The sequence below is a fragment of the Cygnus atratus genome, chromosome 10 (genome assembly GCF_013377495.2).
Source record: "Cygnus atratus isolate AKBS03 ecotype Queensland, Australia chromosome 10, CAtr_DNAZoo_HiC_assembly, whole genome shotgun sequence".
In the NCBI taxonomy this organism is placed as follows: Eukaryota; Metazoa; Chordata; class Aves; order Anseriformes; family Anatidae; genus Cygnus; species Cygnus atratus.
The window spans coordinates 2,134,953-2,161,840 of NC_066371.1; the positions used below are offsets into that span (position 1 = coordinate 2,134,953).

Sequence of the window (26,888 nt, forward strand, 5' to 3'; positions counted from 1 at the left end):
TTTTGGTAGCGGTGCTCTTTTTTACAGGGACACGGTGGCAGTATTTTACCAAGGGCTATGTGTAACAGCGTTTCATGTCTCCAGCTCAGGCACTCGGGTTTTCCTGAAGAAAGAAGTTCAATGTCAGCACATCCACCTTGCCCTTTGCTCTTGGGATTTCATGGCTGTGGGCACTGGGGCTGCAGCTCTTGTGCTGCCGGCAGAGTGAGCGTGGAAGGCAAATCCCCGCTGCGACAGAAATTTGTGTCTGTCGGAGCCCTTGGGTAGGATTCAGGTCCATCACGTTGAGTTGCAGGATGGTGAGATGATTAGGGACATCTGCCCCCAAAATGTCCCGTTCCCATACTGGGTGTCTCTGCAGTGGAGGAGATGTTGCAGAAGCAGCCCCCAGCTGCTTATCGCACTTAATCTTGGGAATTTCTTTGCATGGTGGTTTGTCCTCAGTCTTGTTTTTGAGGTTGCCGGCACAAAGTGAAAGGAGTTGCCCGATTAGTTTTCCTTGGCAGAACTCAGAGGCCCCTTTTTATCATTTATGTCCAGGCTTGTCATAGGGCAAGTTTATGTACTTCTCACTGCATCTCAGATATGCTGACCTTTTTCTAGTTCCAGCACGTCTAGCACGTTTTCTACTGTTTATCAAAGAAATTGAGGATTACAGGGTGTAGCTGGGATCATTCAGATCTACCTGAGGTGAAACCAGTGGTCCAAACTGTTGGCCTTTTCTCTTTGTAACCTTCTTCTAGTAACAGTATGCGTTGAGGAGGTGGGGTTGGAGGGCAGAGCATAGCTTTCAAAAAGCATCAGTATATCTGCTCTGTAATCCGTGACCATCTCCAGTATGAGCCTGGGTCCATGGGTGAAAATATCCCCTCAGTCCAAGAGGAGGTTCTGATTTAGGTGAGGAAATGCAAAATGCGTGTAGCTAGAGCACTGAATACCACACTTGATTGAGCTACTTACTCTTCAGGGGACAGAGAGATTTCATTACTGGGTGATCAAGTGGAAGTAACGCTGCAAAAGTTTAGTTGGGTATGAAATATCTACTCTTACTCATTTCTAAACTGTTAGCCAAATGAAAGATAACAATGGCTTTTTCCCATGCGGTTTTTAAAGCAGCCAGGCTCACTCTCTGCTTTGGAGCAAACTGGGGGTGTTTTTGGCTAGAGCAAATGGTAGATGCAAATACATTTTGAAGGCAATTAGGCAAACAGAGTATTTTTATTTTTGCTTACAATGAACTGCAAGCACAAAATTGTTAGGACAAGGTTGAAGGTTATTTGCTGAGATTATATGCCACATGTCATTAATCTCTTACCCACTATTTTATTTTTTCTTTTATTAGCAGAATTTTAAATTTCCAGGAGGACTGTACAGAGCTCCAAGGGGACAGATTACAAGGCTGAAAATACTTATCACTGGTGGCTGTATGTGCAGAATATGCAGCATTAACTAGGGGGTTCTGGCTGTTCAGCTGTTCTCAGGTAACCCGCAGCTCTCTGCCAGAGTCCCAGCTACAGCAGCTACCCTGGAACGTTACAGATCAGCACATCCAGGAGAAGGGTATGACTGTCATAAAGCCGTTTCCTCTTGCTGTTCTTTAACAGCATCACTCTGTAATGATAACAAATGACATAGATTTGCCAAATAGGTCTGCAGGGAACAACAGGCACATAATTTCCCGAGTGGAAAGGAACGTATTAAACGTTGCTCCACTTCCTGTACCCCCAGCTGCTGGTGGTTGGTTGCTGATCAAAGTGGTGAGTTGCTCCTTCATCCTGCTCCACGGCCTCGTGTCCCTGCCAGCCGTTCCCTCTCTGAAGCTGCCCAAACTGCAGAACATACCCGGGTGAGACCGACCCGTCCAGACACACACAACGGGGCTCGGCGTGGTGTCTGCGCTGGCAGGGACCGGTTGGTCTGAGCGCGTCTGAAGGCGAGCAGATCTCAGAGCTGTGTGTGATGGAGGATGGGGAGCGGGTGGGGAGAGGGAGGCAGCGTAGGACCGTCCTCCGCCAGTTCAATGGGGGGCTCAGGTGGAGCGCCGAGGGGTTCGCGTGATCTTGTTACCGAGTATTTATGGCATAGCTGCACAAGTGCTGCAGGAAGGTGGTGGAGAAAGGGGCTTGCTCTGCAGCATCTGATACCTGTTCAGTAATTACTTTCTAAAGAGAACTTTATGATGTCATGCAAGTTGGAAGCCATAATTTTGCTGTCAACCTCATCCTCACTGTCTTTTCTCTGGAAAAAGTAGAGTGAACCTTCACTGCAAAAGAGATCTCAGTTTTAATTCATCATCGCCGTTATAATAATAGAGGCAGTTTTAAGGTGAGAATAGCATATAGACAAGATGGTAATTATTGCTCTTAAGCTTTTCTGGAGGAGAAGGCAAGAGGAGAATTTCCATTAACATGAAAAATAAGTACAGGAGAAGGTGACAATAAATGTTTCCAGCATGCTACTTCTCCATGACCAAAAGACACCCACCTGATCCCAACATACAACTATCATGTGATTAAAAATTTGAGATCTCATGAACATACAAAATATTGTGTATAGCAGAAGTACTTGATTTAAATGCATAATTAATACCTTCACTCAGCTTTACATTGAAATGCAAGATCAACAAGGCATGTATCTGAGATGCATACTGGAGTTTTTGCACCAAAGCACTGTATTAGTAAACTATGCTGATAACTTGTCTCATTTTTAGACAGTTGGCTGTAGAGGAGAAAGAAGTTTGAAGCTATTTGAAATTTTTGGGGGAGCTCTATAATTGTCTTTTTTCTTTTTTCTTCCTTTTTTTTCGATAAGTTAGTGAGTTAAAAAACTTCAACCCCAAGATCCAGGCACATCCATTATTTTAACAATTAACTTTTACTCACCACAAACCTATTTGGTACATAAAAACATTTAAAAGGTTGCACGCTGACAGTGGTCATAAAGTGTAGAAAATTCTGTGCTTGCTGATTAAGTATCTAGTGTAACCATAACCATATGCTTCACCAGAAACCCACCCTGCTTGTGACTCGTGTGCAGTCCCTGCTGAGAGCTTGAGCGGATTCAGAAAAGACAAAGTACAAAGCTTCTGTAGGTTCAACTGCAAATTATGCATTTATATTATACCCAGTGCTTGCACACAAACACCACTGCTTTTGGAGGCTTTCCACTTTTAACGTACTAATTCAGTAAAATACTAAGAGTACTGGTTAATTTTAAGCCTGTAACAAATACAATTCCATATTGGACCCAAACTCTTACTGTTTTGATAGTTTTAGCTATCTTAATTTCTGCTTTTGAAAGAACATTAATCCAGTTCACTTTTTTTTTTTCATGTGTATGCCAGAATTCAACTGTTTTATTTCAGCTTGGTAGCAGTGAGTTGTTTTTTTTTCTAACTGATCATGACAGCTAAATGTCAGCTTCGTTTGTGTCTAAGCTCAAAATACAAAGAGAAGAATATACAAAAAGGAAACTTTTTTTCTTTTCGCAGTGAATCTTTTGCTGTGTGCCTTATGCCAAACAGTTTTGATTCTGCATGTTACAGTCTAAAAGCCATACTGATATATATATTTCTAATTAAATTAAATTATTTTCAATATTTTGCATCCGGTGCAGAGAAAACACTGCTATTAAAAAAATGTGTAAAAAAAAAAAAAAAAAACCATCCCTGCAACTTTGTTGAAATGTAATTCCATCAAGAGAAAACCACAATATTTTTATATAACATTTTGGATATATTTTATGTCAAAACATGTTCACCAGTCAAACTAGTGACATCTAAAACCAATACATTATTGTGACTTCTAAAATAAAAAATCAGAACAAAACTAAATTTATTATAGCTCCGTCTTCATTAAACACCATGTGTTGGTGGCTTAAGCACAACAAAACTCTAGTATTCCTCAAAAGTGTCTACTAAATATAATAAAAAGAATAAGAGAACAATTAACATTTAGTCTGTTACACTAAAAAAACTGGATGTACGTTTTCTATTGCCTGTTAGCTTTACCTAAGCCTTTTCAACAACTACAAAAAGAAAATGAAAATATAATTCATTGTTCAAAGTCAAAAACATTCAAATCAGTTGATACAACATTACAGTACAGTCAACTAACATCATTCAGGGTCTCCTTTTCTCGTGTTGAGTCCTCAGACCAGTGTTACAAAACTAGTTCAATGCAGTTTCAAAACTGTATGTTAGCTTTGCGAGATACTGTACTCTACTGATGGCTTCAAAGGAATGGGGTTGTGCTACTTTTGCATCACAGGGTAACCCCAGCCTCTCATTAATTTTATTCAGCACTGTAGTTAGAACAGCATTAAGTTTAGCACAATAACTAAAAAAAGGAGGAAAAAAAAACAAACTGGGAGCTAGGTGAAGCTGCCATTTGTGTCAAACAATTGCGATACGCTATACTAAAAAAATCTGAAATATCCACCTGTCCTCACCACTCTGCCACAAGCTAGCAAAGTCAAAAATACAAAAGTCTTCAACTTCTCGTTTTTGCAGAATAAAGCAAAAAAGTCTTTGTGCTCCTTACTACCAGAAGCAAAATATCCTCTGAGTTACCACATGTAATAGCTTCTGGATGTGTCGACTTGGGTTGGCTTGGTCTCTGCAGAACCATCCTTGTCCTTTTCACTGTCACCTTCCCAGAGATTAATAAGTGGAGGATAGAGCTCATTCAGCGGGATTGAAGAGGTCTTTTGCATATATTTTTTCAAGGAATGGTGGTAGTTTTTTCTCTTAAATCTTTTTGCAATGTAAACAGAAATGGAGGCAAGACTAATAACGGCAAACATTGATCCCATTACTGCTGCAAGAGCAGTGCTGGTTTCTTGATCTGAAATATCTAGCGCAAAAGCTGCATTTTTTGTTGTAACATTAACGCAGGACTTCTGTGTTTGTTGATGGATGTTTGACACAGTTAGACACACTTCATAATCTGTAGATGGTTGTAAATGCGTGAGGTTATATTCGTGTACATCAACGGGGACCCGAGCAGTGTATGTAATGTGAGGGTTGTCAATCTTCATAGTAGCTGATGACCATTTTAAATTGGAAGTCATGACATTGGAGTTAACCTTCCAAGAAACTAAAATGGAATGTGATTCGGCTTGCTTGACATAGATTTTCAGAACCTGGGTACCATCCAGAAGCGTTCCGTTCACCCGGATAGTAGCGACCCTCGTGTCAGCTCCTTCTATGTTTTGAGCAACACAAGTGTACCTCCCCGAGTCTTCGATCTGAATGTTAGAGATTTCCAAGGTACCTTCGCTACTCAGCTTGTATTTGTCGGAGAGACTTTCAACAGTTACTTTATTTCCGAGAGGAGTGACCCAGTAAATTTCTGGCTCGGGTTCTGCCATGGCCCGACAATCTAAAAACACCGTCATGCCGATGTCCAAGTTTAAGTGATTTGGAAAGGTCTCATGAGAGATCATGGGAAGACATTGTTCGTTTGAATCCTGTATTAGCACCTCCTTCACCTGCTGTCCTCTGTACTCGGGAGGCATCGCACAAAACATGGATAGAGGTTCCATGAAACGGATGTTGGTTTTGTTTGAGTTGATCCAGTGGATGACACAGTCACACCTGAGCGGGTTACTGTGGATACTGATCTCACGCAGGTTTGGGAGGGATTCCACTGTTTTTTGGTAGACGGCATTCAAGGCATTGTTGTTCAGCATCAGGCTCTCCAGGGCAGGAACGTTGCGAAATGCCAAACGATGTATGTAAGACAGCTTTGGGTTGTTGGTGGCTTCAAGCTTTGTAAGTTCAGGCAGGTTGTCCAGCGCGTACCTATCAACAGAAACGAGTTCTCCCATATTATTGATTCCAAGCTCTTTCAATCTGAGCATGTTTTTAAAATCACCTTCTTGAATTTTATGAATTGGGTTTTTGTTGAGATCCAGAAATTTTAGATTGGGAACCTTCTCAAGTGCCAGCTGAGGGACTTTTACCAATTTGTTGTCATAGAAGGAAAGGCTTTCAAGACTATCCAAGCCTACCAAGGCATTGCCAGGGATGTCTGTGAGATACATACCTGCCAAAACCAGACTCCTTAAATTGGAGAGTGGTTTAAAGTTCATATCTAGTATTCCAATCACTGGATTTTCTCCGATCATCAGAATCTCTAAGTTAGGAGTAGAATCAAACCAACGGCTGTCAATAACCTTTAATTTGTTGGAGTTGAGATGTAGTCTTAAAAGATTCTTCAGGCCAGAGAATGCGTTTGCAGAAATGCTGCTGATCTGATTATGATTTATATATAACTCCTGAAGATTGCAAAGGTCTTGCAAGCAGTAGTCAGTCATCTCTGTTATCTGGTTTTCCTCCAGGTGCAATGTCGTTAGCTGAGTAAGATTTGAGAGCCCCACGTCTTTGATACTCGTGAAGTTATTTTGTGAAAAATCTAATTCTGTTAAATTAAACAACTGTTGGAGTTCATCTGTGGTCTTTGCGATATTGTTGCTTTGTAACAGAAGGACTTGAGTGTCACTGGAAAGATTGCTGGGGATTTTTGTTAAACGAAGGTCATTGCAGTCAACTGTTGTGGCTTCCCTGTACGTTGACTGTGGTGTAAACCATGGCCTGATTTCACATACACAAAGCTGTGGACATTCATTACTCTGTACGGAAGACTCAGTTAGTGAATTCATTAACAATTCTAGCACCAACTGGCAAACAGTTAAAAGCAATCTAATCTTAGCCATGCTGGTCAGCTAGTGAGTTCAGCTCTCCAGCCCCTTAAAATAACAAGAAATTGAGCGTGTAATTTGTTGTCAGGAAGAAAATGTAAAGCTTAAAATTTAGGGTGAAAGGCTTGGTCATCCAGAAGATGAAAGACAATTTTCTAAGGTTAGAGAAGACAAGAAATGGTCTGAAGACTCTCAGCTGCTCCTCTGTGTTCCAGGATCTTCTGCAAATCGGTGCTTGAAGATGTTCCTGAAAACAGATAAGGATATATGTTATGCTCATCTCATATACACTTCATATATTCTTTGATTTCTTCATCCTTTAAAGAGAAGTATCTGAAGACAGTTTTAAGTAAATTAACATTAGATCTCTTAGGAAAATTTGTAGTTAGTAAAGTGTGTAGGTTTTGGAACTCTGATGGTTCTCAAGTGAATATAACAATACATGTAACCGTCTGAAAATGAAACTTTCAGATATCTTTCAGTTTTACTATGCAGTATTTGTTTGAACGGCTTGGGAAGTGCTAAGGGTCTAGGATATGGCTGTGGGTACGGGTAGGTCCCAAACGAGCGTTCAGAACGTGATCCCAGTTATAGTTCAGGCTGCCATCGCAATCCCAATGTCTTACGGGATAGGAAGATGTTGTTTTATAAGTTTCAAGCCAAATGCATAAGAACTTTGCCAAAATTCATCAAAGTTAATCAAATCAGTTCCAGATAACAGTTTAGACTTATTCCAGCTAAGCACCAAACAGTAACACTGAATATAATTAAATGAATGTACTGCCCTTATTTTAGCTGCTCGTACTGCAATGTGTGTCACGTGTGGATTATTTACCCCAATTCCAATGCATTGTATAAACCACATGATTCGTATCTCTTTTAGCCTGAAGTTACTCATCAAAGAGCATGTTTAAATTAACCCGATGGTGTCCAGTGTACATCAGAAAACCTGTTGTGAGTCCAAGCATGTATTCAAGGAGACGACTAAGCTCTTGATAAAATCCCTGTCATTCTTTGTGGAAAAAGTAAACTGCAAGAAACACTTTGTTGTATGCAAACCTGTCTCTTTCTTGGGCTGTAAAAAGCATGGATACAATTATGAGCTTTTCTTCTGTATGTGCAAAGATGCAGTGCGATGTCTGCAGTGTTAAATGCAACCACCGCTTAACTTCCAGCTCAGAAGCGTGCGTTGCTTTCGGTGATGCTGGATGAACCATTTTTCTCCCCCTGGTGATCGTGGTGGTGGTTGAATTAAATACAAAAGATACCTGAGCAAGGCATGCAACAAATCTGAATAATGATTTATAAATCAGACGTCTCAGAATTTGAGGTGACGCTCTGTATCTCGTGCTATAGTGACTGCAGTTGATTGTTCCAGATGAGGCTTTGGCTTTTTTTTCCTTTTTTTTTGTAACTGAAATAATCAAATTGTGCTATATCTGAGAGTATGTAGAACGGTTGGACTAATAGTAGAAATAAAGAAATAGCTTTTATTAAAAATCAGAACCTAATCAAAGCCAACAAAAGACACTGCTATATAAAATAATAGAACTAAATACAACTTTTAAAAATAGTTTGTCATCTAGATAATGGTGACAGGCACGACATTTATAATACAATTTTATTCTAAAATCTGGTCAGCATATTAAGCAATGACACCATATTAATTTCAGATTATTATGTACTATAAGCAGTACACACCAAAGAGCATTTTTCTGTTGACATGCTGTTACTTGTTCTGTGGACGTAAGTTGGAGGAAGGGAAGCAGGAATGTTATCTGGAAAGCATTTGACCCTGTTGAGTTAGTTATCAGACAGAAAATCTAAGATTTCAATTAGAGATGAGAAGACTACACTGGAGGGGGGGAAAGGCAAATGTAGAACGAGCGTTCCTTATCAAATAACTTCCAACCGACCCAAAAATTGAGTAAGACATTAACTGCATTTAAAAAATAATCCTATCAACACTGTAAAAGTAAGAATATCTATTATTACTGTAGAGCGATGAGGAAGCTGATGTAAACTGAGTCATTCTGGCTACAGTTACCCTGCAGCTACCACTCCAGGAGGTGATACTGCTCCAAACACGCGTTCCTTCAAAGCCTGTCCTATCGCTTTGTTCTAGGTAGATGAGCAGAAAGCAGCCCGTGCCTCCTAAAGCTCTAGTCCTACTGATACGTGAGCGCTGATTTAACTCTGCTGTAGTTACAAGAATCATGTAATACTTTAAAAATGAAACTGCCTGAAAAAGATTTCAAAGCTGCTTTTAAGATGTGGGAACAGATCCACATTTAAAAAAAAATAAATTAATTCGAACCTTTCTTTGTTGAATATTTATATCCTCTTACTTGCACATTGCATTTATTGTTCCTCCGTGGTACGAAAGCATTTCTGGTTTCACTGAACAGGCTTTTGGGGTTTTGATCACTGCAGACGTACGATTTTACAAGTTACCAGTGACATTTCTCTTCTCTAGTTATTTTCTACTGCCAGTGGATTTAATTCTCTTTAACTGGAAAACATTCTTTAGAAATGACCTGCACATTATTGTCTCCAATCTCCTCCAGCCCAGGGCAGCATGGATGAGGCTATAAATGAAAAGGCAGTGCAATCAAAAAGTAAATTCTGCTCAGCTCCACATGCCCCGGTCCCTTTTAATGCTGCACTTTGTGGATGACGGTCAAGAGGCCGCGGCATAAGGGAAAAGCCACATCATGGACTTCTGCTGTACCTGCTGCTTGTGCTGTAAAGCCCCATCCATCGCTCTGGGAAACTAAAAATTCGGCACTAATCAGTGAAAAAGTGCACTACGAGTTTTAGATGTAACTAAATAGCAACGACTGCTTTTGTGCTGTGGCTTATATATGCTGTGTGTGACCATCTTGACCCTCCCGTGTGCGAGAACAGCCGTCAGCTCGCTGCAGAGGGTGCTGGCAGCCGCCCCTTCGCCCCCCGAGGTCCCGGCTTCCAGGGCTCCGCGGCACAGCGGGTGCCTGGGGGTGCTCCTGTCTCACTGCAATGCCCGAGGGATCTAAGGAGCACGATGGCTTTGGCTGGGGGGAGTATGGCTCGTGAATGTTAGGTTCCTCTCCGTTCCCAAGATCAGAATTATAATCACAACTTTCCAAATGAAAACTAGACACGATGCGTATGTAGGAAATCTCATTTATTTGGTGGGTGAGCTAGAGGACAACCGAGCTATGAAAACAAAGTCTCTGACGGTGTGTGGTTCAAAATAACCACTAAGGAATAATCACGAAGGCAAGGTGGATGGACCAGGCATGGCTCCTGGGAAAGCGTGAGTGTTCCCAACTCCCACTGAAATCAGCCTCGTTGATTTCCAAATCATCCACAGCTGCTCGCTGGGCTATCAGCTTGTTCATGTTTCTTGCAGACAGAAAAAGCAAGCATCATTCCTCCACCTTCCTTCTTGGAAACGCAGTGGGGAGAATCCAAATACCGGTCTGTGCATAGCTTCCCTTTCTAGCTAGGTTCTGCGAACTGCTTAATATTGAGGATTTGTTTGGCCAAAGAAGTCATATTGATAGGGAAATGGGGGGCATTGGTTCTGGAGCAGAAGGTCCTTCGTTTCAGATTTACTGCCTGGTGGGAAGAGGTGTGTGCTGGCAGCCCCCAGCCCTGCTGGTGGCTGCTAGAGGTTGTCCGGGTGTTCAGGAGATCCAAAAAATAGCAGGGTTCAGTCCACAGTGCAGTAAAGGGATACCATGGAGAAACACTCCTGAAAGAAACTGTTCACAAAAGTGTTCATAGTTAACTTCCCAGCTACAGAAATTGATGTTAAATATTTTTTCTTGGTTGCAGGAAGACAAAGCATTGTCACTTCCGTGGCAGCTGTATTAGTGGTCACTATTAAAAACTGCTGAAAAAAAGAAATATAGTTTGCAGGGGGATGGTTGGATGTCTGTCCTGAAACAGCAATACCGCCACAGAAGAACTTTACCCTCTTCATAGTCAAGTGGCTCATTCTTGCAGAGTTCCTTTTATATTGCGGGTAGCATCAGCACAGATCTTAGTTGGCAGCCATATATGCTAAACGTGCTTGGGTAAAAGTCTAAGGGATCACATACGGGAAGAAAACTACCTCAGGCTAAGACAAGCAATTTATTTTGCACTTGCTGTGAGCCAGAAGCACGTACTGATCCACAGCACCTCCCCGCTTCTGCACGGTGCCATTCTCGTGTGTCGAACCTAAGTAACGTAGGCAGCCTCTTGGAAACCCAGGTAGCCTTTTGGAAACCCGTCCGTTGCGCTGTTCTGTTAATGACCTGTGCAGCTGCCTTGTTTCCCCTCCTCGCTGCCAGTGAAGCTCCTACGTACGGGTACGTGCACCCACTAAGCGGTTATGCAGTAAGCCCAACACAGAACGTCGGCTGGAGCGCTGGGTTACCATCATCGGGTCTTACTCCAGTCAAGAGCGTCAGTGACCTTGTGTACACCCTAGAGAAGGAGGCTGGACTTGGGGTTAATGGCGGGGACATTTACAGCTAACCTGCTGAAAGAGCTCCTCTCCCAAGAATCAAATTTACGAGTACAGTCCTGTCTATCTAGAAAAACATTGAGGAATCGTGTCTGAGAGCAAGCCTTTTATATTAAAGTTTTTAAAGTCTCAGATGTCATCAGGAAATGAGATACAAGATGGAATTGTATAAAACACAGGAAAGTCAAGCTAGAATGGTGTAAGTCGGTTAAAAAAGTATACCAGAATCTGAAAATCTGAGTTTGTTATTAAAAGCAGAGACATAAACAAGGGATTATAGAACATGTAATAATGGTATGAAAGCTTCAAAACACATCTTCAGGGATTTGTAATATTTAAGGTTTTGTTGTGTTATTTTTTTTTCCTGCAAGTAATGCCTTGCTTTTAAAATTGTATCTTTCTCTTTTTTGTCTGTTCACACATTCCATCAAAATAAAGTCAGCGTTTAATTTTAGGGAAAGCTCTGGGGAAGCAGGGAAAGCTCTGATGAGAAAGCGATTTGCTGTATTTCAGCAGACAACCTCAGCATGCTTTATCTGTGCTCTTTTGAAAAATACTAGTCATCTCCATAGAAGAAATGCAAAGAGCATCCTCTTCATAATACTTGCACTGCAGAAACAACATATTAAATCTGACATCTTTAAAATTTGTAATTTATTGTGGGCTTATTTTTAAGACTTGCATATGATACAATGGTTTTCATTAAAATATTGAAGTAAATTTGTAGGAGAGAGAGATTCGTTTCATTCATATACTGATCCTGAGTACAGGGAGACGGATACGTTGCAGAGAGTACAGTTACTGTATTCTGATGGCCCATCAAATCAGCCATGGAATTGCAACCCTGCTCCTGTCATCTGTGTGAAAACCTCTTGCAAATTACCACTAATAAGTCACATTAGAAACACCAGAAATAATAAGTGCTTCCAAACAATGGGTTGTCAAATTGTATAGTCTGTTTGTTTGTTCTTCAGGAAAGAGAAACTCATAGAAGCATTTAAAAGCCTTGAAAAGCAAGATATGTTTGTTCAGTAGTAATATTCTTGCACCGGAAACTCAACTTGCTATCTAATTTCTTGCTATGTTTATTTTCATAGGAAAATAGATAAATCTTGAGAAAATGTAGGCTGTTCTTTTATTGCCCGTGCCTCTAGTTTTCATCTCCTCCCACACAGGGTCTGCTCGTATTCAATACGAAGGCAGTAGTAAAGCTTTTATTTCATTCACTGGAGAAGAACCATGTCCCTGGTTATCAGCCTCGTTCTACGTATTTACCAGATCAAATTATTTCAGCAGATTGGCTTTCCTGACTACCAACCACATAATTTCCACTGCTGGGTTAAAAGCCAACACCACGAGACTTCCCTTGTTGCTCTTTGCACTGCAAAGCCAAGTACCCGGAGCAACCGAAGGAGCAAGGAGCCTGCCCCAATCCTGCCCTCACCCTGAGAGGTGCTGAGCGGCTGGGGCGGCTTCACAGAGATGGCAAATCTCTCTGCTACCCGTGAGCGCACCTGAACATTTACTTGCCAACAGAGCTCAAAGATACCAGGCTTGATGAGGGACAAAGCGCTATGGAGATTTGTTCATTTCCAACTGCACTTGCTGTAATGTATTCATATCCCTCTGTATATTTTAAATGCTAGGGAGAATTTAAACCTAATTGGTTTTAGGTTGTAGAGTGTCAAAAATTTACGGAGCATAACTAATTTTGGAAGACCTGTTCCAACTATTTTTTGCGTTTAGTGTTTCTGCTGGCTAAAGAATGAAAGAAGACAAATATTAGAGAAATATGACTGAGTCTTCTAATTAAGGAACAGAAAAGGGCAGAATTCAGTCTCGGCATGCTCCAAATCTCCGATCCGAGTGGAAGGATCCAAACGGCTTGTTACTCGTGGGGCTACCTACCTGCTTCCCAGGTACTGGGGCAGCTCGGGTACTAGGAGGCAGGGACTATCAAAGCCAGTACAGTCCAAATCAAAATTTCAACAACCAAAACCAACAACCACCAAAACAAACCCCAATTAGCTCTAAAAGAAGAACAGGGGAATTAAGAGATGGGGCCGGGTTTTGGAGTAGAATTTCTGGTTTGTTTTTTTGACTACTCTGAGAGGCGAGGCAGCTTTGCTAGTGAAGCGTTAATAATGATAAAATAAGGAGCACATAAGAAATATTTTTAACCACGAGAAATATGGATGCCAGAACTCCACGGTATTTTCACCAAGCAACAGAAAATCCTCTTCCCCTCTTTTTGCTGACTGGCTTTCTGGCAGCGTGATTACTTTACTTCCTACCCAGTTCTAGATCAAACTCCGGCTTTATGAGTCATTTGGGAACCCCGCAGACGGGAAGACCCCAGCCTGTAAGCAGTTGTTACTACAGTACGTGATGCCAGAAAACATTTTGCTAGAAATGGGAGTCGATAAATAAAATCTGAATTGCATCAGTATCTAAGTACATATTTTTAAAACTAACATATAACAGCGCTGGCTGTAGGAAATGCATAAGACTTATTATGAAAACTGTATGTATGTGTGCATGCGTGTACACGTGTGTACAGAATAACCAAGCCATATACAGTCCTGCATCCTCAAGCAAGAAAAAACAAGAGAGTCAGTTCCTTTTGCTGGTCCTTGTTGCTACTTTGGTAATTCTGTTTCCCGTGGCTGCACTATGTATTTAGTTTTCAATTATAAGTGATTAAGTATTAATCTATATTTTATTATTAGTCTACATCTATATCTACTCATATTATACGTGTAGTGTGCTTAACAGACATCAGCCCCTAGAATAAAATAGACTTCTATTGATTTTTTCCAGGAGTTATGTGCTTGCAAGATCAAATTCTTTACTTCTGAGCTATATTTACATATAATTGCTAATAAAACCATCTATCAAATTGCCTGATACGGAGACCCCTTATTGTTCACTCAAGACTGAGAACAGACCAGTAACAACATAACTAGATTTATCGTGGGAGGTGCTGAGAGATCTAACATAGAGGCTGTTAGCACCAAGACAAAGGTTTGGAACTCAACCAAGTTGAGATGGGATAGAAGCAATTCCATTAAGTGCTCATAGATTTGTTTTGGTAGTAGTCTGAGGTAAGATTTTACTCTCATCTATGAAAGAAGTTATTTTCTCTCCAGTCAGATAGCTGTATTAAATGACCCTCTCCTGCCACTGCCAGCAACCCTTGCTGCACTTTTCAGTGGGTTTCTACATCAAGTTTTCTCATTTTTCTGAGGGCCTCCTACCTCCTCCATTCACGACTGATAACATCAGTTATGCTGTAGTGAGAAAATACACATTTTACGGGGCATGCGTTTTCGATCATTATTTCATTCCACAAGTGTTAAAAAAAGCATTGCTTGAAGCATAGAGCAGGTCATCGACCACGCCATCAGAAAGCCACGTCTCAGTCAACCGAGACTGGACAAAATGTTAATAGCCTGTATTTAGCTATTTCTTTTGTTCTGAACTATCACCTACGTTTTGAGACTTTGTTTTATGCAGAGATCAGATCATGATTCTTGCTTTGAGGAGTTCACGAGATGGATATGTATGAATAATATATTTGTATGTTTAAGAATAGACCTATAAATTGTTCCGTTAGCTTTAGTCCTCAGTCTTGTCATTGCCAAGTCAGCAGTTCTTCCACAGATGGGTTTATTTCATAACTGCCTGCAAAACTGCTGCACATTGCAGAAAACAGGAGAAGTTACTTCTCTCAAAAGTTTAAGTTATCGAACCTTTATAGATAAATCTTAACCTAATTAAGGCGATTTATCCAGGCGCAGTAATGTTTAATTTTTATATACTGGACTTCTTTCACTTTGAAGGTACAAAAAGTTAAAGGAAAACATACTTGCCAACTAATTTATAAAGAACATCCATCTGTTTTTGCTCAGTGCCTCATACTACGGTGAATTAATTGTGAAGACCTGCTCCGAAGGTCTTTTTTCTTTTCCAGCTACTTCGCTTAACTGTTGTTCATCTATAAGGTAATAGAAGTTATTTTTGTAATGCATTTACAATTCACTGCAGTGTCTATTGTGAGTGGTGGATCTCTGTAACTGTCAATATTTACTCTATTTCTGTTAGAGTGATGGATCATTTGTAATTTAAAAATTTAGCAAGGCCAATCAGTAGCTCATCTGCATCCCAGTAATTATATGCAGCACATTAGCAAGGTATGCATTTGCTAGGTATTTCTGGACTTGTTTAATCAAATAAATGAAATGATGCATGAAAAAAGAGAATATGCAGAATTCATTATAACAATGACAAACATCTCTACATTACAAAAAAGACAATCCGAGCTCTGATTTTTTTTTTTTTTTTTAACTGCTAGTCTACCAAATTTTGGACAAACTCAGTAATTGTCCCAAATAACATTTGTTTATCAGCAGTTACTTCATCTTTGATTCTTCGCCACGTTGTGGACCAATCCGTGAAAAATACAGGAAAACAGAGCTTTGTCCAGAAGGACCAGGCCATAAGCAAGTGTAAGAGCCGTGGCTGCCCGGGGGTGTTCTGGACCCGCCGCTACGCTGTGCGGCGCGAGCTGTGCTGCTTCGGTCGCCAGTTCGCTCGGAGTTCCGTGGGAAGCTAGTTGTACGTAACGACAGACTCCTAAGATTGTATTCTGCTAATGACTTTCAAGCTACGTTGACTGCGCAAAAGTAGTTATAAAAAGAGACTTGGAGGAGCGTACAATGTGGGTGCTCAAGGCCAGGCTGGATGGGGCTTTGATCAAACCAGTTTAGTGGAAGCGTCCCTGCCCAGGGCAGGGGGTTGGAAGTAGGTGGTCTTTAAGGTCCCTTCCATCCCAAACCCTTCTGTGATTCTGTTCTACATCCTGAACTCCAGAAACAGAAGAGGAACGTTTGCCTTGAAGTGGAGCAGGCGGTCTCCGAAGGGGGACGTACAGGGGCACAGCCTGGGCCCCTTTGGGACCTCCTGCCGGTGGTCACTGGTGGGCAGATCCTGCCCACGTCCCGCTGCTGGGGCGTCACGGCGCGAGGAGCCCAACCTGCCCTGCCAGGGCTTTGCTCCCTTGGGGCAGGAAAGGCCCTCCCCATGCAACTGCCTGCGCCTATCCCTCGCCCCACGGGACACGGCAGGACGTGGTGAGGGCTGTCCCCACCGCAGGACCGAGCCAAGCACGGCATCGGCCAGAAGCACGCGCTGCCCTTTGCCTCGAGGGAGGCTTGGCTGCCAAAAAAAAAGGCTGGGATTCCTGCCCTAATCACAGTCAACAGGTGCAGAAATGCTGCAGTCACCAGAGTTTAAGTTAAATACCTGCAAATGAGATGCTGACAATCTCTGAAATTCCTAAATAAAACATGTAAGTACTCTTTGCCTCCAGCATCAAACGGGCCACTTCAGTTTGTGAAGTGGCCAGGGAAAATCCTGTCCTGCAGTACTACAAAGGACTCCAGGTCAACACTTTGTGACAATTCTGTAGCAAGATCATCCTGCCAAAGAAAAGCAGAGCTGTTTCTGTTTCTCTGTGGTACTTAGAGAACTTTCGTGCATTCTCGGTACAGCACCCTTTTAAGTATTTCAAAATTTATTTACAAGTGCTTTGCCTTGTCTCTGCGCAGTAATCATAGTAAAAATAAACAAAACCCAAACAAATCAGGTATCTACCCCATCTTGCGTACTTGATCTTTAGAAACTGTACGCCAAGTAGAAATTATTCCCATTGTTTTGGAAATTCAGTCAACTGGAAGGTCAAGAAAAGGCTGGCTTATATCACCAAATTAAAATCTTCTGACTTAGAAGGTGAAGTTACAAGAACATTTAACCTTTTGCAGTACAATTTAGGAGCAGACACTAATTCTCTTCCTGTTGATGCTAAAGACTTCTGCTGTCTTTAAGAGAATTAGGCCAACACAAAATAGGCCAATCCAGTATTTTTCTTCAGTGCCACATGGATAAAAGTGAAAGATGACGCCCAAATTGGAAAACAAAATTTAAATACAGTTGCAGGGTTTTAAGGAGCAATGAATAAGAGGATGTAGTTGGGAGGAACTTTCATCTAGGTGCCTCCTAGAACTGTCTGGAGGCACGTCCTGTTACTGGCCTCATGAAGTCCATTAGTGGAGGGCTTAAATATTCTGAGCTGCAAGAAAAGAAACTAGGAAATCAGGCTAATTCAAGTGCATGCTCAGCAGGCTGTTTCCTATCAAAGCAGCCCTCTGCTCTCTCTTCTCAGAGCTTAAGCACTCGCTGCTCTTAGGGAAGCAAGATTAGTTACTGGTTTGATCACATACTGACAAAAGCCGTTTCTAAGCCAGCCTCGTGTTTTCCTTTACTCTCACCCATCTCCTTCACCTAACAAGGTACGTGTTAGCTGTAGGCGAAGCTGAGAACGGGAACATTGTTCCACCAGGCGGCTGGCACCCACCTGGCCCCGCTGCTCCCCAGGAGGGACCCGCTGGAGCCCACCACCGGCTTCTGTCCAGCCCTTGCTGTGCTACAGGTTGGTTGTAGGAGAAATGTACCTTTTGTCTGCCACAGCACTTAAGGCCTGACCCCACTAATTGCCTAACCTCCTCCTGCAGGACGGCATTCCCAGCTGGGCAAAGAGGAGAATTCGCTGTCGTCAGCCCGAAACGTGGGCTCACCACGAGCTGTGGTGTTACACAGAGATAAGGGGCGAATGGATTTATGCGCTTCCAAAAACTTTATGTAGGTTTTCTTTGGTTCTATGTCTACAAAATGTCTGCCAGAAAAAAATCTTGAGCTTGGAGGGATGAAGTATCACACGTGTATTGTTCGTGTAGCTATGGTAACCTACGAATGCCACCAGTGTTTCCATTTCATACACAAATGAGGGGACAGCTGTGGAGACCACATGTCTGCCAATGGAATAATATATGTGAACTAGGATGGCTTGGCCAGAAAATTACCACTCATTTATATTAATCAGGGCTCCAAAGAACAGTCATCTCTGTAGATATAAAGTCCACAGGAAAAGCGTGATTTTTATTTCTGAAAGTGTTGGGCTCTCCAGTGAACATTTCCATCATCTTGCTACTTTGCTAGTTTATAGAAGGGCGCTGGTTGTTAACAGCATTTTCATCTTTATTGTTTTTAAATGGCACTTAACTTTTTTCTTTGGTTTTGTCTTTTTCTGCTGCCTGATCCTAGCCTGGGCCCGACACAAAGGCCAGCCTGGGTCCAGGCTTCACCTGGGAAAGCAGCAGTGCCAAAACAGGCAGAAATAACCTGGCTCAAAGCTCTAACCTGCCCACCGAAGTGAAAAACCCTTTCTTTACTCATTGATACCTTTAACAGAAATAAAAGCTCCGTAACAATTCGTATAGGATATTTTTTTTTTTAAATTCAAAAATGCTTGTTTAAATTAGCCTGGAATTGATATCATCCCTAACATCAAGGCCACCATCAACTACAAGAGAAATTCAGTGGACTCAACGCCACAAACAAACTGCATTTTCGGCAGCTCCCGACCCCGGCGAGCTGCAGTACCCGCGCTGCTTGGCGGGGCCGTGATTCACTCAAGGTGCTTCCAGCATCCCTACCAAAACCAAGCGCTCCCTCCTAGCTGCCGGCTGCCTTGGCGGCAGCAGCCTGCTGGCAGACGGATGCAGCAGGAATACGGCACGCCGATTAGCAAAAGTTTTCCTTGGCTTCTGCAGGGCTGCGATACCGGGGCGAAGTCGAACAAAGGCTGCAGCATCACCTCCCTCGCGTGCCGCCCAGAAGCTGCGTCGCACGTCTCGGGGGGCAGCCAGCATCCGTCCCCAGCGTCTCGTCAGGTGCCCGGGCACCTGGTTATTAATTGCGGCAGGGCGAGGAAGGCTTTGCTGGGTGAATATTTACGTGGCCACCTTTTCCCTGAGCCGGGGCCGAGGCACCTCTGGCACCCGGGGCCCCGCTGCGCAGACCCGAGCCGAACTTTCTTGCTGCCAAGTTTGGGTGCTCCCAGCAGGAACACAGCCCCGTTAATTAAAAAATAACGGTGAGAATTTCATAGTTAAAAGGCTAAAGGCTCGTTAGTGCTATGAGCTACGGGAGTTGATAGAAATACCGGTTTTCTCCCATAACCGGTGACGGGTTTCGGCCTCTGCCCGAGGCTGCCGGGACACCCGGGGGCCGGGCGCGCCCCGGCGGCTCAGGACCAGGTGCGCAGCGCCGCAGGGACGAGCGGCCCCGGAGGAGCCCGGCCTGGGGAGGGCGGCCCCGCTCACACTGCGCCTTTATGCCGGGCTCTGAGGGGCTATTGTTGCACCGGAGCCTCCTCGCCTTTTCAACCCCCCTGCGGCTGAATGGGCGAGGCGAGACATCTGCCGGGATACGCTCCCATTCGCATGCAAATCAGCGGGGGGGGGGAGAAAAAATAAATAAAAAATAGGAAAAAAAATATGAAAAAAAAAAACTTTCCCCCGCGGGGATGCGCCGGGAGCGCGGCGGCCCCGTACGGGGCCGCCGCGCTCCCGGCGCATCCCCGCGGGGGTCGCAGCGCTCCCGGTGCATCCCCGCGTCCCCCCTTCCACCCCTCCGTCCGTCCCCTCCCGGTGCCGCGCCGGCACTTACCGGCGGCCGGTGTGGCGCTGCCCGCGCAGCCGCTCCATGCAGCGGCGGGGGAAGCGGCCGAGGGCTGCGGGAGGAGGAGGCGGCGCTGCCGCCGGTGAGCGGGGACCTCCCGGAGCCGCCCGCCGCCGCCGCCCGCACTGTGCCGCCGCCGCCGGCGCGCACCTGGGTAGGGGCCGGCGGTCACATGACGCGCTGCGCCACCATTGGCTGAGCAGCCTGAGAGGGGCGGGGCGATGCTTGGGCACGCCCGCTTTGCCGTTCAACCACGCCCCTCTCTGCTCACAGCCACGCCCTTCTTCCTCACGGCCACGCCCCCTCCCTCCAAGACACGCCCCCACTCTTCCAGCCACGCCCCCCTCTGTTCAGGCCCCGCCTCCCCCCCGTGTTCGGGCCCCGCCCCTTTCTGTGCTCGCCCTCCCTGAGGGGGGGCTGAGGGGAGGCCGCGCCCGGGCACCCCGCTGGGGCCGGGGGGGGGACAGGGGCCCCCCGGGGCGCCTCCAGCCTCAGCGGGGCCCTGACCCCGTCTGTATGGGCCTGTAGGACAGGACGCTGAAACGGGAAGGGGCCTTCGGGGGCCATAGCCTCCCCCTGCCCGGCCACCTCAGGGAGAACTGACCGTTAAAGCGCCGTGTTAGGGGCGTTGTCCGAGTGCCCCTAGAACACCGTCACACACATCGGGTATCGGCTGCCTCGCTACGAAGCCTGCTCTACCCTCCAGTAAAGAAATTTTGCCCGATGTCCAGCCTGAGCCTCCCCCCGTGCAGCTTTGTGCCCTTCCCCACCTGTCCTGGCCGGCTCCTGCCCCTGTTCCCCCTCCTCAGGAGGTGCGGGGGCGAGGGGCTTGCCTCGCGGCCTTCCCTTCTCCCGAGGAGACAGCCCGAGTGCCCGCAGCCTCTCCCCGCAGGACAGGCCTTCTGCCTTCCTCCAGACTTTCTGCCCTCCTCCGGACGCTCTCAGGGGCCTTCACGTCCCTCCGGGATCGTGCAGCCAGAGCCGCACGCAGCGCCGCCGGCGGGGCCGCAGCAACGCCAAACGGAGCGGGGGGACCGGGAGGGTCGGCTCTGCTGAGCGGGCAGCTCTGCGGGGTGCGACGGGCCCCAGAGTGCCCACTGCAGCCCTCGGCTGCCAGGGCGCGCTGCTGGCACCAGCACCCTCTGTCTGTCTGTCTGTCCGTGTGTGCTGGGTTTCTGCAGTTACTTCTGAAGGAGCTCTCAGGAAAGCCTAACAACCGCAGTTGACCTCATTTTTCTCCTACAGCCCAAGCCTCCCCTGTTAACACGGTTACAGCCAGGTGCTCTCCTGTAGCTGCAGCTGGGTGAGCGCGGCTCTCTCCCCTCGGTGTGGGCTCCTGGTGCTAATTAATTCATCGGTAGGTCTCGGAGTGAACAGCTGCTGCAGGAAGGTCACAACATTCTCGTTCCCTTTCTGGCTGCGTTGGAAGTTCTTTATGAGCTGCGGAAGATGTGGTGCCCAGGTAGGCCAACTGCAGGCTGCCTGGGCTGCCCTAACAAGAGAAGTGCCGCTGTCCTTAGCAGCTGGGGAGGGCTGCCAGGTAACCCCCGCCTCCCCTCCCATCCCTGCTTTAACTGTTTTACCACCCTCACTAAACGTGGCACACGGGTTGAAGGTGCAATGCCGAAGTGGCGCGTACTGTGCTGGCCTCTGTGGGTTAAAATGTTGCCAACAAGCGTCACGTCTGAATTTCTGCCCTCTGCGGGGAAGGAAACCTTCACCCACGGGGACATGGCCGCGCAGCGCTGCCGGAGCGGTGACTTGTGCGGCAGCAGCTCCCGGCGCCCCGGGGCTCAGCGCAGCCCGTTTCCAGTCGAGGCACTGAGGGATAGGGAACGCTTTCCTGTAGGTAAGTGAAGCGGTATTACTTACTGAAATCACATTCATGCATCCTCTGTGGCTGCTTGAGTAAGAGACGGATGAATTAGCTAGGAGAAAAATGGGATACCGCGTCAACTCCAGGAGTGGTTGGAGCCTGGCATTCAAGGCTTCAAGCTGTCCCTGTAAGCCCTTGGATGGGTTCACTTCCCATTCACGCGTGTTCTTCTGTTTTGTCTCTTGTTTCGGTTGTCTCAGTATGGAATTACCAACCCGTACTTTTCTGTGCCTCCTTTTCCGTGGCTGCCCTCGGTGTGCAGAGGCCCCGGTCCCTGGGTTTGCCCTCGGCCACGCAGGGCAGAGCAAGGTCACGCCAAGCCATGTGTCCACAGCCATGCAGACCATCTCCTGCCTGAAACCACGCTTGGTTCTCGGCAGTTCTGGGCTAGACAGAGTTTCAGGGGGGCTCGATGCCAGAGGCCAACTGATGCTTTAGTGGCATTATACAAGCCAGCTTTTCTTCATGCCCTTATATCTCTATTTCTTATTTCTTTTTGTTATGCATTTAGCTAGCTGGAGGAAGACCGTGGTGGGAGGGCGTTCTATTGCCTCGCCCCACATGCGCTTTATTAACGTAAGGTAATGGGAATTCTGCACACCTCAGCAGCCCGAACGCTTCCATTGACAAAACCCCCAACAAAGCAGGCGGCCGGCAACTAACTGGGAGGGTTTCACCCTCGGACCCTCCCCGCCGTGGTCCTGCTGGCAGAGCTGGCTGGGTGGCAAGGCGGTGCTGTCCAGGCAAGCTGCCCTCGATGCCTCTCCTGGAGCTGCTGGAAATGCTGCCGTGGTACCTTCCCAGGAAATTACCTCAAAACCAGTTAAACAATTTATAGTGAGGAAGACTTAAAATGAGTTTAAAAGTAAGTTAAATGTGTAGCAAATGTGGTCTTTAATTAATGCCCTAGATTTCCTCTCAAAGCAACGATTTATTTTTTTCTGAAAGCCCGAAAGGTCATTTGGGTAACATTAAGAGTGAAGTTTTTCATGTGCAAGGAAATTGAATTTTCGAAGGAACTCATAAACGTCCCCAGGAAGCCGCGTTGCCTCCCGCAGCGCTGTGTTCCCCGCAGTCCGCGTGTGGCTTCGCCCGTCTCTCCTGTGTTACTGGCGCAGAAGTACTGTCATGGCTGGTGCTTCTGGGGAAATACCCTGTGTTGTGTTGTGAATTGTTTCAGTTCTCTTCCGTTTCGGGGCAGGGAATGTATTTTCCCTTTCTGTGTAGATCTCTCCCTGCGTGCCGCGTTAGCTGCACGCCATCACGCAGCTTCTCACAGCAATGGCTTTTGCCCCACACCCAGCCCCAACGCGGCCGTGTTCCTCCCAGCCTTTTAACAAGGATGCGTGTCTGGGGGAATGGCTCGTGCTCTGTGTGCCGCGCACGCTGGCAGTGCCATTGACAAGGAGGCTTGCCGGGGTGTTGGGGAGTGCTGCCGAACCCTTCTGTACGCACAACCCCAGAAGAGAAGCGAAGGCTTGCGAGCGGCTTGCTAGGACAGGACAAGCGCTTTCCATATTTGATTTCATGAGCAGCTGAGCACTTGCCTGTCGTTGCAGGCGACGCTGTCGCTGTTCCAGGCTTCTGCTGTTTTAAATTACACGCACAACAGGCCCCCGTCTCTGCCAAGAGTGCGAAATGATCACAAATAAACTTTTACACCGCAGCTTACGCCTTCAAGCTGCCAGGCAGGCGGGGATGGCTGCAGCATCCCTGCCTTGGTGCGGCTCCCCTCCGGGACAGCTGGCACCGGCCTCACCTCCTGCCCGGGGAAGGGACAGGAGCGTGGCCTTGGGGACCCACGGGGGACACCTCACCGCCCCCCCGGAGCCGCTGGCACCGGGTGCAATTATCCTGTAACAGCACAAGCTGCATGCCAAGCTTCAGCACGGGGTCCTGTGGAGTTTGTCCTGTTCGAGGGCTGCTCGTTAGGAGCTAAATCCTAATCCCCGTCTTTGACCCCAGAGGTTTGTTCTGTGGTGCCGCTGGGAGAATTTTGGGGAGTGCTGCAAAACGTCATGGTTTTGTAGGATAACGACTGGTAGTTCGTGTTGTTTTAAAATTCATGCTTCTAGAATGACACTGTGCAAAGAAATGCCAGCTTCATTTTTTTAAAAAAAAAAAGGTTTGATTTCTTCTGATTGCCTAGAAAAGCTTAAAAGGCATAAACCCAATGGACCTAAAACCTATATGGCAAGCAAAAAGGAAACAAAACAGCAGCCACTAAAATCTTGCAGTCTGATGTCTTCATTTCTAGACAGTTTTCACAACATTTAAAATGTTGTAATGATAATGACGTTGAGATGGGAATTAAAAGAAATAAAAACTGGGTACTCCTCCCCAACACTCCTGCCCAAGTGGCCTTAAAAGTGATCACGGGAAAAAAGGAGATTTCCACCACTTGGGCTGAGCATTGTCCATTTCGATTGCCTCCTTCTAACCTTCTCCCTTTCCATGCCTTTTGGCTTCATCCCCTTCTTCTTCCACTCTCTGCACATCATCTTGAGCAGCTTTCCTGGTCCACCTCCAGAAGTGGGGTAAAGTGGGGGATGTTTGCTGCCCTCACCGTGTTCACTGCCCCTTGCACGAGCACCTCTGTGCCGGCAGCTCCGGGGCGCGGTTTGTGTCTGTGCGGTGTGTGGTGGGCACCGGGTCTTTAAACCATTTGAAGGGTCTAGGCCGCGCACCTCGGACAATAACAAAACAATCCGGCTCTCGGCGACCTGCCGTGCGTGTCACTGCGTTTTTTCTCTGCAGCAGACATCCTAGCATTAAGCTGCTTAACTTCCTGAGTGTATGCGTAATCCATTACCCCGACCTACGCTGTTGGACTCTAACACGTCTTCCTATAAAGGAGTATGATTATAAAAGAAAAGGGACTTGCTACCGGGCAGGTGAGGATCTGTTGCCCTGTGATCCAGCAGTAATGGCTCCTAGCCCGTATGAGATGGAAGTAAGTCTGTAAAAATAGCACCGGTTAGCTGGAATTTTTGGGAGGGAGGTGATTATTGCTGAGGACTCGTCTGTGAGTTAAGTAGAGAAGGAGGCATTGCAATTTGCGTCCTGTGCCAACAGGTTTCTTCACTCAGCTGGCACTTCTTGTTCGCAAGGTGGAACACCGCTAGGTTTTCTTTTCACCTGCTTTTTTAGATGCTGTGCATTTATTTTCAAAATGGCATGAGCGTGCTGGAGTTGTTCTGAAAGGTACCAGAGCTGCACATGCAAATTGCCAGTGAGCAACTGGGTAAGCCAATGACCAATTACATCCATAACTGGTGATTTGCATAATGCACTCCCAATTACGCATGCAGATATAATAATTGCGTGCACAAATGGTGTAAGTGATTGCAGGTGCAAAAGTGTGTCTGCAGTCACGTGGGGGGGGACTACAAACCCCGGCTCCGTGCGAGCAGCGATTGCACCAGTCACCATGGCGCTGGCACACACAACCCGAGAATTAAGGTCTTTGTTTTGACCTGGAGGCATCACTTTACCTGCTGGTTGCAATTGCATTTTTCCGAGGAAATAAACCAGCTCCTCAATGGCACCGGTTCTTGGGGCTCCCCCTTCCTTTCTCGGGCAGGCGCGTACCTCTGGGTGGCTTTGTGTAGGCGGTTCTATAACGAGGAGCTAGAACGACACCAGGCAGTGTTTTTAAAGCAGGTCAGTCACTTCGCACACGATTCCATCTCACTTCTCTAATGTATTATTAATTATGAAGCTTTTTCCTTTCGGTTGATGTATCTTTTCCCAGATGAACTGCTGCGTGAATGTTTCATGAGGAGGGACTCGAAGCTCATTTCATCATTTTGCTGGGAACCCCCCCCAAAGCTTCTTAGAAAGCCAGAGCGCCTTAAAGAAAATTGGGGAGTTTAATTGCGAGCCTGGCATTTGTATTTACTCCACGGGTAAAAGTGGCAACACGCAGAGCGCGAATCCCATTTCCACTGGATTCCCGTCATGTGCTAATGGAGGACCAGCCATGAAAGCTTTCCTCTGCATCTCCTGGCACAAGGCACGGCTCTCCGTATTCGGCCAGGAGCCTCCCTGCTGGAGGCCAAGCACAGCCGGGCTCCGCGAGGCTGGCCTCAGCTGGCCCTCGGAGCAGCGAGCCGCGGGGTGCTGGGTGGCCAGGAGAACGGCTCTCACTGGTTCTTACTGCTCAGAAGGAGAAATGTCGTATAGGAATTTGCAGTTCTTCCTTCCTTCCTCAGGAGGAAGGCCGGACACGTGTAGACACGCTGCGTTTTGTTTGAGTTTTGTTGACAAAATGCAGTCAGTCGTGGAGGTGCGAAGGCAGGCTGTGGTTTGGAGGTGCCGCGGGGAAGGTCGCTCACGTTTCTTGCATGTATAAATGAAGAGCGCTCCTGGGAGGGCGTGGGCAAAGGTGCTGAGGTCGCATGGCGATGGAAAAGCTGCTCAGGAGGGCTGTAGGAAGGAGCGAGGCCCGGCCAGGCTGCGTGCCTCGCGCCGTTCCCACACCACAAGCTGCGCTCTGGAGCGCGCCGACAGCCAGAGCCTCGGGGAGGTGGGTCCCGGGGTGACCGACGGGGTGCGAGTACAGAGCCTGAGAGCTGTATTTCACACGGCTTAGCCTGAACTGCAGCTCTGCTAATGCTAAGATAAATATAATTTAAATTCAGTTTGACCTTAAGTGGCAGCTGCGACAAAGCGTGGCGTGTCTGAGACCTGGACACAATTACTGGGCGTTGCTAAACGCCGCGCTTCAGCCGCGACCTTTGCATCGCGCTGAAGCCAGAAGGAGCTCCCTGATCCCAGCTTGTGAACTGTAGTTCACCCCACTGGAAAGCGACTTCAGAAGCTATTACAATCACAGAGAATATTTTAAAGGGTGTAGAAGCTATGAGCAAAATATTTATTTTACACACTTGTCTGTATTTAATCCATAAATCTGTCTGTTATGATAGTGTTTTACTGGTGTAGATGAGGCAAGTAAGCTGAGATCATAGCAGACGTCCTATAAGGCTTTACAGAAAATCATTGCTTTTTAATCCCTTTATTCCTGTTATTTCCTACCACTGTGAAAATCCAGCGGCAGGGGAAGCTGGCACGGCGTAGGACAGACGCGTGGTATGTAGTGCTAAGCAGGCAGAAATCCTTCTGTGCGTAACGCCCCGAACACGCTCCAAATGTCAATGTTCGTGCCGTGTGTCCTACATAAATAAAAATAGCGTATCGATACTTGGCGGAGCACTACGCGTCTTTGGGCTA

General features: G+C 46.2%; 1 protein-coding gene across 1 annotated transcript; it reads right to left on the reverse strand.

Annotated features, from left to right (window-relative positions):
* Window positions 1-1,420: 1,420 nt before the first annotated feature.
* Window positions 1,421-19,978, reverse strand: LRRN1 (leucine rich repeat neuronal 1). The gene is made up of 2 exons (XM_035546914.2): window positions 19,769-19,978; window positions 1,421-6,949 (listed from the first exon to the last, which is right to left on the reverse strand). Exon 2 carries the CDS (start codon window positions 6,715-6,717, stop codon window positions 4,567-4,569), a length of 2,151 nt encoding a protein of 716 aa, XP_035402807.1. The 5' UTR covers window positions 6,718-6,949; window positions 19,769-19,978; the 3' UTR covers window positions 1,421-4,566.
* Between the last annotated feature and the right edge of the window lie 6,910 nt (window positions 19,979-26,888).